This window comes from Saccopteryx leptura, chromosome 2, assembly GCF_036850995.1.
Source record: "Saccopteryx leptura isolate mSacLep1 chromosome 2, mSacLep1_pri_phased_curated, whole genome shotgun sequence".
Taxonomy (NCBI): domain Eukaryota; kingdom Metazoa; phylum Chordata; class Mammalia; order Chiroptera; family Emballonuridae; genus Saccopteryx; species Saccopteryx leptura.
In genome coordinates, this window is record NC_089504.1 from 142,292,855 (window position 1) to 142,307,920 (window position 15,066).

General features: G+C 37.8%; 1 protein-coding gene across 4 annotated transcripts in view; it reads left to right on the forward strand.

The window, feature by feature from the left end:
* Window positions 1-15,066, forward strand: part of CNTN1 (contactin 1) — a 374,840-nt gene that overhangs the window by 233,427 nt on the left and 126,347 nt on the right. For all 4 annotated transcript variants that reach the window (XM_066368970.1, XM_066368969.1, XM_066368972.1 and 1 more), the window contains 2 exons: window positions 2,222-2,349; window positions 2,628-2,803. In XM_066368970.1, coding sequence (XP_066225067.1) covers window positions 2,222-2,349; window positions 2,628-2,803 — 304 coding nt within the window. The remainder of the gene's footprint in view (window positions 1-2,221; window positions 2,350-2,627; window positions 2,804-15,066) is intronic.

The following is a 15,066-nucleotide window of genomic DNA, read 5'->3' on the forward strand; positions in this document are numbered from 1 at the left end:
CTGGATATTTAAAGAAAGACAAAGGAAATCCTGGAATATATTATTGGTAGAAAATCTTATATGGAGATTTTTATTGGAAAGGCAGTATATATGATAGTATTTTTCCTTTATCAAACACAGCCCTTAAAATGAAATATTTGAAGAAGTGTTGGCATGTGTTGTGCAATGCTTCAGTGATAAATTAAGTTTTTGGAAATGTTACATTTAAAGAAAGTATATATCCAGTGACAGGCAATTCAATATTGAATCTAAGTGTAAGGCATAACATGATAAATACATGTTATAAAAAGTTATATATAATAAAGCTATCTATAATAAATTATCTGTCTCCAGCCTCTAAGGAAGAGGCAAACAGGCAGAGGGAATAGATTTAGGTTTTGTTCAAAGACAAATTTCCTAAATATTAATCTATTATAGAAGCTATTTACTAAGGGAAATTTAAAAAAAAATAAAGTGTGTTTGTATTTCTCTGTGGCTATGAAAATGTCAGTCTTCCCTAACTTTGAAGTCTGACTTGGAGTCTTGAGGTCACATTTCTGAAAGACGTAGGCTCATTTCTTTGAGGATGATGACTAGTTTGAGCCTGTTCCACAGAGGGTTAAAAGCCATTTTATGATGGTATGTAGAAAACCACATGCTTCACTTAAACTTATGTAGTTCATCCTCTCAAAAAACGGGTGACCAAATGATACTCAGTGATCAGTGTTTCACTACTTCATGCCTTCCTGCTACACACAGAAGATTTCTTTCAAAATTAGTTAATGAATATACTTCTGTTGAAGACATGGCCCCAGATTAAAATTCTTTTTTGTTTTGTTTTGTTTTTTCTGAAGCTGGAAACGGGGAGAGACAGTCAGACAGACTCCCGCATGTGCCCGACTGGGATCCACCCGGCACGCCCACCAGGGGGCGACGCTCTGCCCACCAGGGGGCGATGCTCTGCCCCTCCGGGGCGTCGCTCTGTTGCGACCAGAGCCACTCTAGCACCTGGGACAGAGGCCAAGGAGCCATCCCCAGCGCCCGGGCCATCTTTGCTCCAATGGAGCCTTGGCTGCAGGAGGGGAAGAGAGACAGAGAGGAAGGAGAGGGGGAGGGGTGGAGAAGCAGATGGGCACTTCTCCTGTGTGCCCTGGCCGGGAATCGAACCTGGGACTTCTGCACACCAGGCCGACGCTCTACCACTGAGCCAACCGGCCAGGGCTAAAATTCTTGACATAAAGATGTTACCAGCCCTGGACTGTTGGCTCAGTGGTACAGCAATGACCCAGCATATGAATGTCCTGGATTCAATTTCCAGTCAGGGCACACAGAAGAAATGACCATCTGCTTCTCCACCCTCCCATCTTCTCTTTTTCTTTCTCCTTCTCTCTTTTCCTCCCACAGCCATGGCTCATTTGGTCCAGCAAGTTGGCGCCTGATGCCCTGACCTCTGCCTCAGGCACTGAAAATAGCTCAGTTGCTGAGGAATAGAGCAATGACCCCAGATGGTCAGATTATCCCCCAGTAGGGTCTTGATGGGTGGATCCCAGTCAGGGCACGTGCAGGAGTCTGCCTCTCTGCCTCCCCTCCTCTCACTTAATAAAAAAAAAAAATTCTTTTTAATTATCGATGGAAAGATAGGTAAATAAGTAAAACTAAAATATGTTGAAGAAATATGTATTAGGAAAACAAAATCTGGAAAGAGGGATAAGATGGGGAATACCAAGACAGCAGTGCTGCATCTGCATGTGTATGAATGTATGCAATACAAACTAGAATAATCAGGCAAACCTTTCTGAAGCGGCAAAATCCTAAAGGATGTTAGGAACAAATTGTGAAATTTTCCATGGCCTAAAAGTGCAACTGGAGGACTATGGTTTCTACCATGTATGAGAGGCAAAGCCACTGGATAGTTCTGAGCTACCAACTGACATCAATGAGCAGAAGAGTGACATGACATGACTTATGTCATTTATGACTGACATGAGGAGGTAAAGGTAAAAGGAAGAAGCCAGATAGAGACAACTGCAATAGTGCAAGAGAAAGACGGAGGTGACTTTCTAGAACAACTTTCAGTGCTGAGAAAGAATATTATAAACAAAGGCTCTATAATGTTTCCTCTTCAATCTCACTGTCAACTAATTTGTGTGAAATGTACTAATCAAATGGAAATTAATATCTGTAATCTAAGAGGAAGAAAAATAAAGCATTTTGTGAATTATATATCTTTTTCATTTCATAGAATACTCATTTGGGAAGATGGCAGCTTGGAAATCAATAACATTACAAGGAATGATGGTGGTGTCTACATATGCTTTGCAGAAAATAATAGGGGGAAGGCGAACAGCACTGGGACTCTTGTTATCACAGGTAAGAAAGGATTTATTATTATTTTTTTTTAGATTTACATTGATGCATTTCTAATGTACTATGAGAAGTGGTTCAGCACTGAGCTTCTAAGATGGTCCACATATTGATAAGTTTACTTTTAAAAGCCTCTGGGAAAATCTCTTGCTTGATGAAATTGCTGAATTTGAAAACATATTCCTTTGCACAGAGAAACTGAATTATATTGATTTTTATTCTTTTAATGTAGCAGATCATATGTTCTTGAATTGTGCTTTACTCCTTTATTTAAAAACATGCAGATCCCACACGAATTATATTGGCCCCAATTAATGCTGATATCACTGTTGGAGAAAATGCCACCATGCAGTGTGCTGCTTCCTTTGACCCTGCCCTGGACCTCACTTTTGTTTGGTCCTTCAATGGCTACGTGATCGATTTCAACAAAGAGAACATCCATTACCAGCGGAATTACATGGTATGTGTGTTAAGTTTTATCTTATACATATCCCAATGACCTCATGTGTCTGCACTACAGTTCCGTGACTATAATCAGTTACGCACCGGGCGTACGTCCTGGGCCCTGACTTCTGAAGGGACCCACAAAACCCCAACTTTACACTTATTTTCTAATGACACCAAGTTTGGTTTCATATGTGCAATTTTAACATTAATAGTACATAATATTTTTTATTTATTTAAAAATATGGTTAACATGTCTTTTTATTTTTCCTCTCTGTCTCTTTTTTTAAGGGGTCCAATATTTTCTTCTGAGCCCGAGGCCTCAACTGGCCTCAATCCCTGGTTACACGAGACTAAAAAACAAGCAACAAACGCTTTTCGTGGGTCTCCCTGTGCCATTAGAGCACTGCTGAAGCTCTCTGAAAAATGGCTATCCCTGAGGATTTTGGTAGAAATATAAATATTAATCCATAAATATTCTTTGTTCTTTATGTCCATTTTCCCCTTAGTTAGAATACAATTTTTATATTGATATACTCCACCTCTGTATATCTGTACTCTATATTCTAGTAGTGCCTTCACATGAACTTTCAATGATGTAAGAGCATAGAGCTTATCCTTTGTTAAAATGATTACTCTAAAGCATTTGTTTTATTCTTAGAGGGTAAGAAATGGATAAAATAGCTATGCGGGAGGTTTAGAGAATGAATCCATGTGATTTGAATTGTCGTTTTATTTTATTTTAAGAACAGGAAAGCATACATGCTATGAGTCCTATAGTTAAGCATAGGGATGTCTTTTTAGTATAGAAATTAAAAAAAAAAAGAATGGGAAGTAGAGCAGAAATAATACCTTGCTTGGAAACATCGTCAGTGCATTGATAGGGCGGTCCAGTTTGCAATGCATTTCAAAGCAAATTGAGCGCAGTTCTTCCTAGTTTGTTCTCTACAGGACCCTAAAGGCCTATGTAGAATACATGCTTAGTTAGGAACACTGTACTTTTAATTTTAGAAGTCAATTATAAATATGGAAATAAAATTTGAGTCTGAGTTTTAAAATATTTACATATTTTTAAGATGTTATTTATTGATTTTAGATAGTGGAGAGATAGAGAGAAAGGAAGGAGGGACAGGAAGAATCAACTCATACTAGTTGCTTTTCGTATGTGCCTTGACCAGGCAAGCCTGGGGTTCTGAACCAGTGACCTCAGCGTTCCAAGTCAACACTTTATCCACTGCTCTACCAAAGGTCAGACTAAAATATTTATGATTTAAAAAATACTATGAAATATAAAGATTGGTATGTATATATATATATTATAATAATATTTTCCTATTAAAGAGTCTAGCTCTTGCCTGACAAGGTGGTGCAGTGGATAGAGTGTCGGAATGGGATGCAGAGGACCCAGGTTTGAGACCCCGAGGTTGCCAATTTGAGTGTGGGCTCATCTGGTTTGAGCAAGGCTCACCAGCTTGAGCCCAAGGTTTCTGGCTTGAGCAAGGTGTCACTCATCTGCTGTAGCCCTGCGGGCAAGGCACATATGAGAAAGCAATCAATGAACAACTAAGGTGCTGAAATGAAGAATTGATGCTTCTCGTCTCTCTCCCTTCCTGTCTGTCTGTCCTTATCTGTCCCTCTCTCTGACTGTCTCCATCACACACACACACACACACACATACACACACACACACACACACATACACACACACACACACACACACACACAGAGTCTAGTTTTTTAAAAAAATTCTTCCAGAACTTTCCACTTTAAAAACCAAAATAAGATTTGGTTTCAGATAAATTTTAACTAGGTGAAAATATTTCTTCTTAAATTGTATTAGATTTATAAAATAACTATTAATGCATCATCAATGTTAATGCCTTTCAAATGTTAAATGTAATTCCCTTTTTTTTCTTTTTAATCTAATAGATTTAGCTATAACTGTAAGTCTTCACTAAACCCACCAGTTGTCTTTGTTTCTGAACTTACTTATGCATTAAAATATAACAGCTGGGAATTGACAGAGAATTATTTTAACATTCTACCATGTTATATCTTTTCCTCATATGCCTGAAACTATGTTGATATTCTTAATCATAACCATGCCCAACACTAGTAAACTTGACACCTATATCTTTAATAATTTCTTCAAATTGTGTTTTGCTTTGCAAGAAAAGTTAATGCCATTCAGTTCACAAGTATTTAAAATTCAAAAAGGGGTAAAAATAAAGTGAGCTCAATAGAGACCTTATTTTTAAAAATAGATTCTTGAATTTGCTTAGTTCCTTGGTTTTATAAATTGGATAATTCCAAAAATACAACCACCATAAATTATACAAGTAGATATTACCTGCTGTGAAGTTTACATAAACAGATTTGGGGTATAAATTTCCATTAATTAAGCTGAAATTTATACGTGGAGCCTCATGATGTCCTTTAACATAATAATCACATTGTGTTGGTTGGTGTAAATAAACATTTCAAACAAGGAAATTAAGAAAGGAAAAGGGGGAGATAGAAGGAGAAAAGAGCCCCTTGCTTTAAAAAGGATGAAAAATAAAGAAATAACTGGAATACTAATTAAGAAATAAATACTAAAGTAGATCATAAAATGGTGAAAGACTTAGACCATCACTTCTATAGTCCCTCCTTTTGCAGAAAGTAGCCACAGAGGTTTCTGTAGTTGGCCCCTGCTTAATCCAGTGGAGGATCCTAATGCAGGCCCAGCCACTTGACTCACCAGCTCCAGTTTCAGCTCAGTCCACCAGATAATGGTCTATGAGTGGTAGGAAACTTACTCCTGACCAGGCGGTGGCGCAGTGGATACAGCGTCGGACTGGGATGCGGAAACTTACTCACGGGCTAAATATACAACCTAATTAAGTGAAAATGCTACACAACATATTAGCGCTCTGTAGATGGATAGATAAGATTCAGTTGTCTAAATACCAAAAAAGGGAAAAATAAAAAAAGATGAGAATATATAGATATTTTTAAATTCTTAAACTTAATTCTGTTTTTTATACCTAAAAAATCCTATAAAACTTTCCTTCGTGTCTTCCTTCTCTTTTAAGGCAAACTTCAACGTCAGACTTCACTGTTAAATGTACAACATAAAATTCATTGGAAAACACCGTATGTGTTTGTTCTATCTTTTGGAAGATAGTCCTCATGGCTAGAGCTTGCTTCTGGGCTCCTTAATAGGCCATTCTCCTAAGGACTGGTTCATCTTATCTATAAAGCTGAGTGAATGAAAACGTAGGAAAGAGAGCAGGTGTTGGGGATAGCAAATGCACAGCAAGGAACATTGCTGACTGAAATGTCTACTATTCAAGTTGCATAGGTGAAAATATCAGTACATATCTTTTTTGGTTTCTTAAATAATATTTTTATATTTTATTTAATTCTGATAACATTTCAATAATTGAGTATCATTTGTTCATCTAAAAATATTGTACTGAGCACATATACAAGTCAGGAAAAGTGACCGGCAGGGACTAAGGTGAATACAACCCTGAAAAGACAACAGAGGCGGTGATCCTAAATAAATCAGAGCACTCTGAGTTTAAAATCCAGATGTAAATGTTCTGTTAGCTATCATGGTTATCAAACTGATGTCATCATCATCATCATAGTGATTAATAATTATAATTGCTAAAATTAATATCTAACACTCTAATGAAGAGAGTATAGAGTTCAGAATTTAAACGTTTTATTTCAAAAACTTAAGTTTTTATTTTTCAATTCAATTTTAATAAGAAATTGTATTCAATAATCAAGTATGCTTTAGTTTTAGCTTGCTATTCCTGATTTTGACCACCCTGTGGCAACCTTGCATAAGGTTTCAAATCCCAGTCTGGAATAATTGTGAATTTAAACAAATACATTTTCCCATATACTTATGTCTAAGATTTGTGATTACATGTGATTTTAAAATTTCTTCTCTATACTTTTTAAAAATTATATTTAAATTATTATCAGGCATAAAGTAATTATACATTTTTAAAGATATGCATATCTTATATCCTTTAAGAATTTATAGTGAGCACAAAACTAGACTTGGTGGTAAGCACACTATAATACTACAGACATTGAATTATATTTTGTCTGTAGTGTATAAATAAAACATTTTGAAAATTATAGTGAGCACCAAAAAAATAAAAACATTATCATTACATTTAATGATCCCGCTTTTTGTAAAACTCTTTGAAGTTAATTTTTTAAAGCTGTAAGTAAACAATACTGATTATAGAGTAACATTAAGAAGTTAAATATCTAATTTACTTGTCATTTATTTTTTTATTTATTCAATAAATATTCATAAGTGTTATATTGTTATGTGATCAGGGTTAATAAGTGTTTTATTTAAACTTACATGTATATATAGGCAATTGTTTAGAATATATATGATAATAAATTTGATAAATTTAAAACTGTGACACAATAAGCATTAAAGCAGTTTCCCTGACATTCTTTTATTCTAAATTATGTAGTAAACACATAAATTTTCCAAATCCAACTATGAAAGACTTCTATTTCGATTTTCTAATTTAGTAGCTATTTACTTCCTCAAATATGAAACGCAGAGTTATTTTAATTACCAATTTAATTTATAATCCCTCTTATTCTTGGAAGGACCTTAGACTATTCACCCCCCCAAAAAAGGCGTATTTATACATGTTATTTTATTCCTCCCCCACAAAGGTACCTGGACTATAGAAATTATTTTTTAATAATCACCTATCTTTTTTTTTTTTTTTTTGTATTTTTCTGAAGTTGGAAATGGGGAGGCAGTCAGACAGACTCCCACATGCGCCAACCGGGATCCACCCGGTATGCCCACCACGGGGCGATGCTCCGCCCATCTGGGGCACCGCTCGGTTGCAACCAGAGCCATTCTAGTGCCTGAGGCAGAGGCCACAGAGCCATCCTCAGCATCCAGGCCAACTTTGCTCCAGTGGAGCCTTGGCTGCGGGAGGGGAAGAGAGAGACAGAGAGGAAGGAGAGGGGGAGGGGTGGAGAGGGGTGGAGAAGCAGATGGGCGCTTCTCCTGTGTGCCCTGGCCGGGAATTGAACCCAGGACTCCCGCATGCCAGGCCAACGCTCTACCACTGAGCCAACCGGCCAGGGCCTTACCACCTATCTTTTGACATCAACTTTGAGTCACTTTCTTTCTGCTATTTGACAACAATCTCTCTGTCAAAACTATCATCTCACTTTGTTATCATGAGCTTCTTAAACTTTCCAGTTCTGGTTGTTGCTAATATAATATTTTTTTGTTATTACAAAATAACATTTTTTTTTAACAGAGACAGAGAGGAAGTCAGAGAGAGGGATAGATAGGAACAGACAGACAGGAACGGAGAGAGATGAGAAGCATCAACCATTAGTTTTTCTTTGCGACCCCTTAGTTGTTCATTGATTGCTTTCTCATATGTGCCTTGACCATGGGCCTTAAGCAGACTGAGTAATCCCTTGCTTGAGCCAGCAACCTGGGATCCAAGCTGCTGAGCTTTTTGTTCAAGCCAGATGAGCCCACACTCAAGCTGGCTACCTCGGGGTCTCGAACCTGGGTCATTCTGCATCCCAGTCCAATGCTCTATCCACTGCACCATCTGGTCAGGCACAAAATAAATTTTGAAGTTGTACTTCAGCAAAAAGTTATTGCCTGTCTGCTTTAAATTCATAAATACTATATGACTTCTTTGTAGGCAGTGCCACTGCCAGACCTGGTCTCTGGGCTCCGTTTTTAAAATTTCTTATTCTGTGACTGAGCCTAAGGTTAAGCCTTTCTAAGCCTGATTTTCCCTCTGTAAGCTTTTATTACTAATTCACTTACTTCATCCAGATTACTTCATTGGTTTGAAAAACCAGTTACTTCACAATATTTTCTGAGGATTTAATGAGAGAATGCCTATAAAATGCTTGGCACATGATCTGGCTGATTGTGTATATTATTAATGCTCTTTATAATAGAGCAACCATTCCCCATTGAAAACTACAAAAACTTTAGCCAGATAGTTGTTTTTTTTATTACAGATATCATTTTTCATTATTTAATTCTTGCACTTCTTGCTGTATGGGGCACTCAGTCTGGGATAAAAATTCTTGATATTTCCTTGCTGAGGGCAGTGAAGTGATAAAAAATAGTCAACACTTGTTGAATGCTTACTATTTGGCCCGCACTGAGTTAAATGTTTTTCCATGTACTTCTCAGTTGATCTTTAAAACAGTCCTCTGTGGAGCACATGTTATTGTGATCTTCTCAGTTTTTGAGGCAAGGTACTGAGAATTAGAAAGATGAAGTAACTTACCCAAAGGAATCATACATCTTGCTAGTAGCAGAAGGAAGATTTGAAACTAGGGGGTCTATGCTCTTCACCTCTTCAGTTTTTAATTCATTTGCTAATATTCATACCTATATCTATTTAGATAATCCTCCTCCCATTGTTTGAAACAATTCATAATCTTGTTTACTGAGCCTTCTATGTTCACTCAAGGCTATCCAAATTATTTTATTTTTCCTCTACTATTAGCTACTTTTGCAAAATGTTGTAAATGAAGTCTATAGAGTCTCAGGTAGTGTAACTATAGTTATAGGCAATTCTTAATGGTCTCCTTTAGGTGAATAGGTATATGTGTGTGTTTGCAGGTATATAGACATGTATTTGTTCTGACTATATGGACAACACCAATGATGAAAAGAAGACAGACTTCTTACCCTAAAGCTCTGTTTCTTTTTTAAAGAAAATATTAATTCTACTGAACATGTCACAAAAATATGTTAAATATGAGTGAGACATATGTATTCCATACTAAAGTATGGTAAGAACATGGCCAGAAATTTTGCTTCTGCAAGACATGCAAAAAAGAGAGAGAGAGGGTGAGAGAAACATAATAATGAAATAGAAGCCATTTTGGTTTTTTCAATTTCACTGTTTCTCTGCTCACTGTTGAGCAAGGTGAAGACTGTCTAGGTAAGTGGTAGTCAACCTGTTCCCTACCGCCCACTAGTGGGCATTCCAGCTTTCATGGTGGGCAGTAGTAAAGCAACCAAAGTATAAATAAAAAGATAGATTTAACTATAGTAAGTTGTTTTATAAACATTAATTCTGCCAAACTTAGTGAAAATCCGACATAAAGTACTTGGTAAGTAATTATTATTATATGCTTTAACTTGCTGTAACTCTGCTTTATAAATTTTATAAAGTAAAGTTACTTCTCTACTTTATAAATCACCATTACTATGGAACCGGTGGGCGGTTAGAAAATTTTAATACTAACAGAGATACAAAAGTGGGCTGTAGGTATAAAAAGATTGACTACCCCTGGTCTAGGGTTATGGAGCAACAGGTTGGAAGAGAAAAGGAGGACAGGACATTAATCTGGCAAAGGCAAAGATCAAATTAGAACCAGAGAAAGCAGGGTAGGAGACCTCGCAAGCACAGTGTGAATGATGTTAGCCCTAAAGTGGTACTTTTAAACCGGGAGCAATTTTTCTCCCAGGGTGACCTTGGCCATATGTGGAAACATGTTTGGTTGTCACTGCAAGGTGATTGGAGGAAGGCTTTGTATTATGGGCATCTGTTTAACACGTGTGCAGGTAAACATCCTATAATGCCCATGACAGTTGCCACAACAGAGAATTATCTGGTCCAAATTGTCAGAAGTGCCAAGATTGAGAAGCACTGCTTTAAAAGGATAGGAGAGAGAGAAGGAGAGAGAGAGAGAAAGATACTTAGAAATAAATGGATTGGCCGGTGAAAGGTTGTAAACAGAAGGTGTTAGAAACAACATTACATTATTCTGAACAGATGACAGTGCTGAGGACAAAAAGAAATTACAAGAGGCTAGATTAAATTAAACATTTGCCAAAATCATATGAAGTAGAGGACAGATTTCATGAGTTTTGCGAATTTAAGATCATATGTTTTGATGAGCAGTGGAAGAGAAAAAAGAAACATTTAAAATGGGTAGAGTCCCCCTACGCAGTTCTGTGACCCACACAGAACTCACAAAGACATCCTGTCCGTGGCCAGATCTTTTCTCTGCTCTTAACAGTAATTCACTGGAAAAGTGGTAGAGAATTCTATCATACGTCTCTGTTTTTGCATGTCTCTCTGAACATATAACTCTTCTGACATCCCTTTGACTATTCTAATAATTTGACTTATACATATTGACACTTTCTTTTCTTTTCTTGTTTTTTTTTTTTTTTTTTTGCTTTGTCCATCCATAAACAGGGAGGTAGGTATCTCTGTTCACTAGATGTGTCTATACTTGGGTTAGCTTCTTTAGGTCTCATACTTCTGGTTTAGAGGCCATGTGAGCTAAAGTTACCCTCTAGCACAGCATCCTGTAGTCTAGTTCTCAGCAGTTGTTGGGGACATTCACTTAGCAGTTGTAAGTGAATGAATTAAGCACATACAGAAGCAAGTCTTTGTTCTTCAGAGATGTGTTGGCTTGGAGGAATCTCCAAAAACACATCGAAAATTAAAGAGCCATTTGTTTTACAGAGAAGTCCCTACATACTTAAGCATTGCTGCAGTTATTATTCTGGCTTTTATCCTTGCAAATTACAAGAAGTATTTAAAATTTTAAATGGGGAAAATAAGACTGTAAATTTTGGTGTCTTAGGAATTTTAATGTTTTACATCATGGACTTTGCTTTTTTTTTTCTGATATTACACTAGAAGTATACTATTTGTCATTAGCTGTTGTATTCTGAAAAAAATGATCTAATTTTTCCAGTTTGGTTATAAGAACAGAACACTGACTAAAGATGTAGATTTTTATTCTGGTTTTTTCATTGAAGAGTTATATGACCTTGGGCAAAACAGTTACTCTGAGCCTCAAGCTTCTCTTCTGTCATATAAGGAAGTTGGACTACAATAGAAGTTTTGAAAAACAACAATAAAATGATTTAGCAGAAGAATCCTTTTTGCAAAGAAAACTTAAATCAGAACCCCAATAAATAAAAAATATTCATGTAAGGTTGCTCTGATTAAAGAAATTGTGTGCATGCATGTGGGTATGTGTAGGAGACTCCATAGCCAAAAGCCCTAACTATAGGGTTCTTACTCTTTCCTATTAAAAAAAACTTCCCATTCTGCTTGACCATGTGGTGGCACAGTGGATAGAGCATCGGACTGTGATGCAGAGGACCCAGGTTTGAGATCCCGAGGTCACCAGCTTGAGCATGGATGGGTTCATCTGGTTTGAGCAAAGCTCTCCAGCTTGGACTGAAGTTTGCTGGTTTGAGCAAGGGGTCACTCAGTCTGCTGTAGCCCCACGGTCAAGGCACATATGAGAAGGCAATCAATGAACAACTAAGGTGCCACAACGAAAAATTGATGCTTCTCATCTCTCTCCCTTCTTGTCTGTCTGTTCCTATCTGTCCCTCTCTCTGATTCTATCTCTGTCTCTATAAATAAAAAAATAAAAAATTAAATTAAAAAAATAAATAAAACTCCCCATTCTGATTCCTTCCTTCTACCAAGTGGTCTATGAAGACCTTTAAAAATCTGAGACTAATGGGAACCAATTTGAAAACCATGTGAATTAAATGATATCCAGCTTATCTTTCAAGTCTAAAACATAGTATTTAAATCCAAAACTTTGATTTTTTGTCCATCATTTAAAATAATTAAAGAGACCTCAAGAAAAATTTCTTCTTTTTGACTTTTAATTTAAAATGAGCCAATTGATCAACATTTGACTCTGTAGCCATCAAAATAGTCAAATTTAGGGATGTTTAACATTTTCATTGGTTTTATAAGTACTGGGTAATGTCTTAGTAATTACCATATCCTCGACCATTTCCCTAAATTATATAAGTTTTTGTATCATCAAAACACTACTTCATTTTAATAAGTTTTTTAAATCATATATTTTTTACATTTTTTTTACATTTTTTTATGATTTGAATGTTAAATAATATTAGGAAATTAGTGTTATTATGTGTGAAAATGATTTTGTGGTGATGTAAAAGAATGGCTTTACTTTTTTGGAGATTCAATGTAATGTGCTGAAGAATGAAGTATAATGGTATCAGTAATTTGTTTTTTAAGATTCAACAATAGTTAGATCGGGCATGCCAACAGTTTTTGTCCCTGGGCCAGATTAGAAAGAAAACTTTTTTCACCAGCCAGATGAAATATTAAAATTAAAAAATGTTAAATACAAAAATGATTCGTTTAAGTAAACAAAAATTTATTATGTAATTTGTTTATGAATAAATGTAAGTAATTTAGTACAACAAATAAACAAAAAAACTAATGTGATGTGTTGAAGCACTTTGCATCGCCTATTATTTTTTTAATATCTGGCTCTATACTTGTAGTAGCTATTCTTAACACAGCTTCCAAATGCAAATATTCAATCTTGATCTTGTATTTTTATTTAGATTCATTAAAGAAAAAGTTTGTTCACAAACATAAGTTGAGCTGAAGATTACTAAATATTCCTTGGCAAGTTTTTTAAAATTTCCATACTTTCCATTATTCAATTGCTTATAAAAATTGCACAGATGAGTACAAAAGTTGTATATCTTTATAATGAAATTTTTTTAAAAAATAAAGAAGTATTGCGAATCCATTCAACCAATTATTGGAAGTTAACCCTAGATTAGTCACACGCGGAATTCTTTTCCGCATATCACCATCTTCTTAAATATCTCAATTTCCAATAATCAAAGACGCTTCCGCTTCTGAGTAGCTGAGATTTTTAACTTTCATTGTTGTACAATGGTTAGATATTGTAGTTTATGTATAACAATTTCAAAGTACCACTTATTTTATTTCCACAGTGCGTTGTGCAGAGAATATTAAAAATTTAATCGTGGGCCACATAAATTCTTTACACTGGCTGGATCTGGCCCATGGGCTGTATGTAGCTATGCCTGAGTTAGATTATAGATTGACTAAAATAAGGAGTGACGTCACGGAAATGGCGCCGTGAGCAGCGCGTCCGACAGATCTCCCCAAAATCACAACAAATTTATCAACTAGAAACAGGAAAATTTATCCTGGGAGCATTCCGGAGTTCCACACAAACTGAAAGCGAAAGGACTGTTATCATTTGAATCTGAGAGACGAGGGTGTGGAGGAAGCTACCGCCCCTGCGGTTCATTCAAGCCGCGAGGAAGTGCGCCTGTGGTGAGTCAGCCCACACTCGGGAGCCGCGATCTGCCGCCGCGAGCAGCCGCCGCGAGCAGCCTCGTGCCCGGTCCGGTTGCAGAGCGAGCACCGCCCATTTTCTGGAGCGGCGAGCAGCCGCTGGCGCGCCCGGTCTGGTTGCAGAGCGAGCACCGCTAACGTTCCCAGCGGCCCGCGCACTGCGAGTGAGAGTCACCAGCCACCGGTGCCCGGAGCACCCCATTCGCGCGTGTACCCTGGGCATTCCACGCGCCCAGAGCGCCCTGCTGGCCCGCACACCCAGGGTGCCCCATCATCCTGCGCCCGGTGCGTCCCAGCCGCCAGCAGCGGGGGGAGTGGGAGAGGCCCAGGGCGGTATTCCCTACTTGGGAGATTCTCTCCCTGGGCGGGGCACCTCACCCAGCCATTCAAGCTAACAATCAAGCGTTGGGGGAGGGGCGCGCGCAGGCAGCCTGAAATACCTTCGGGAGCACAGCTGCGACCCAATCACTGAAATTAGCTTAACCCGTGAAATCTGCGCACCCTTGGTTCTAATTGATAAGATCTCTCTCAGTTCAGCGACCCAAGACAAGAGGCGTGATATTTTTTAGTGCCTCTCGCTAAAGGGGCGGGGGCAACTTCTGATTGATAGAGCCTCCATATTCAGGGATAAACGCTAACAAGAAGGACTTGGCAGATAATAAGATCTATACTACACTAGTTGCAAGCAGAGACTAGTGCCTCTTCTTCCCAGCCGAAACAGGCTACAAAGTGTGGAAAGCCTGGGTTGAGTGGTCCAACTGAATGCTAGGTGCTGAACAGTCACCTTGACAACAATTGACTCCCACCCCCGCCTGATTACACTGGAGGCCCTGACTGCCAGAGCCTTTCCCAAAGCCTTGCACTGAGTGGGGATAGAGTGGGGATTTCCCAGCTCTTTGAGCCTCTTACTCCCCAGGCAGAAGCAGTTGCAGCCTTATAGCTGGATCACCAGGCTGCTAATTCAGGAAGGGGGGACTAGGAGAGAGAATCCAGGAAAGCAAACTCTCTCATCGTTGGACGCTGCAAACGCCAACAAGCCTTGACTACCAGCAAGACTAAAGTCAATTATATGACATTGCCATAGAATCCCATCAACTGCAA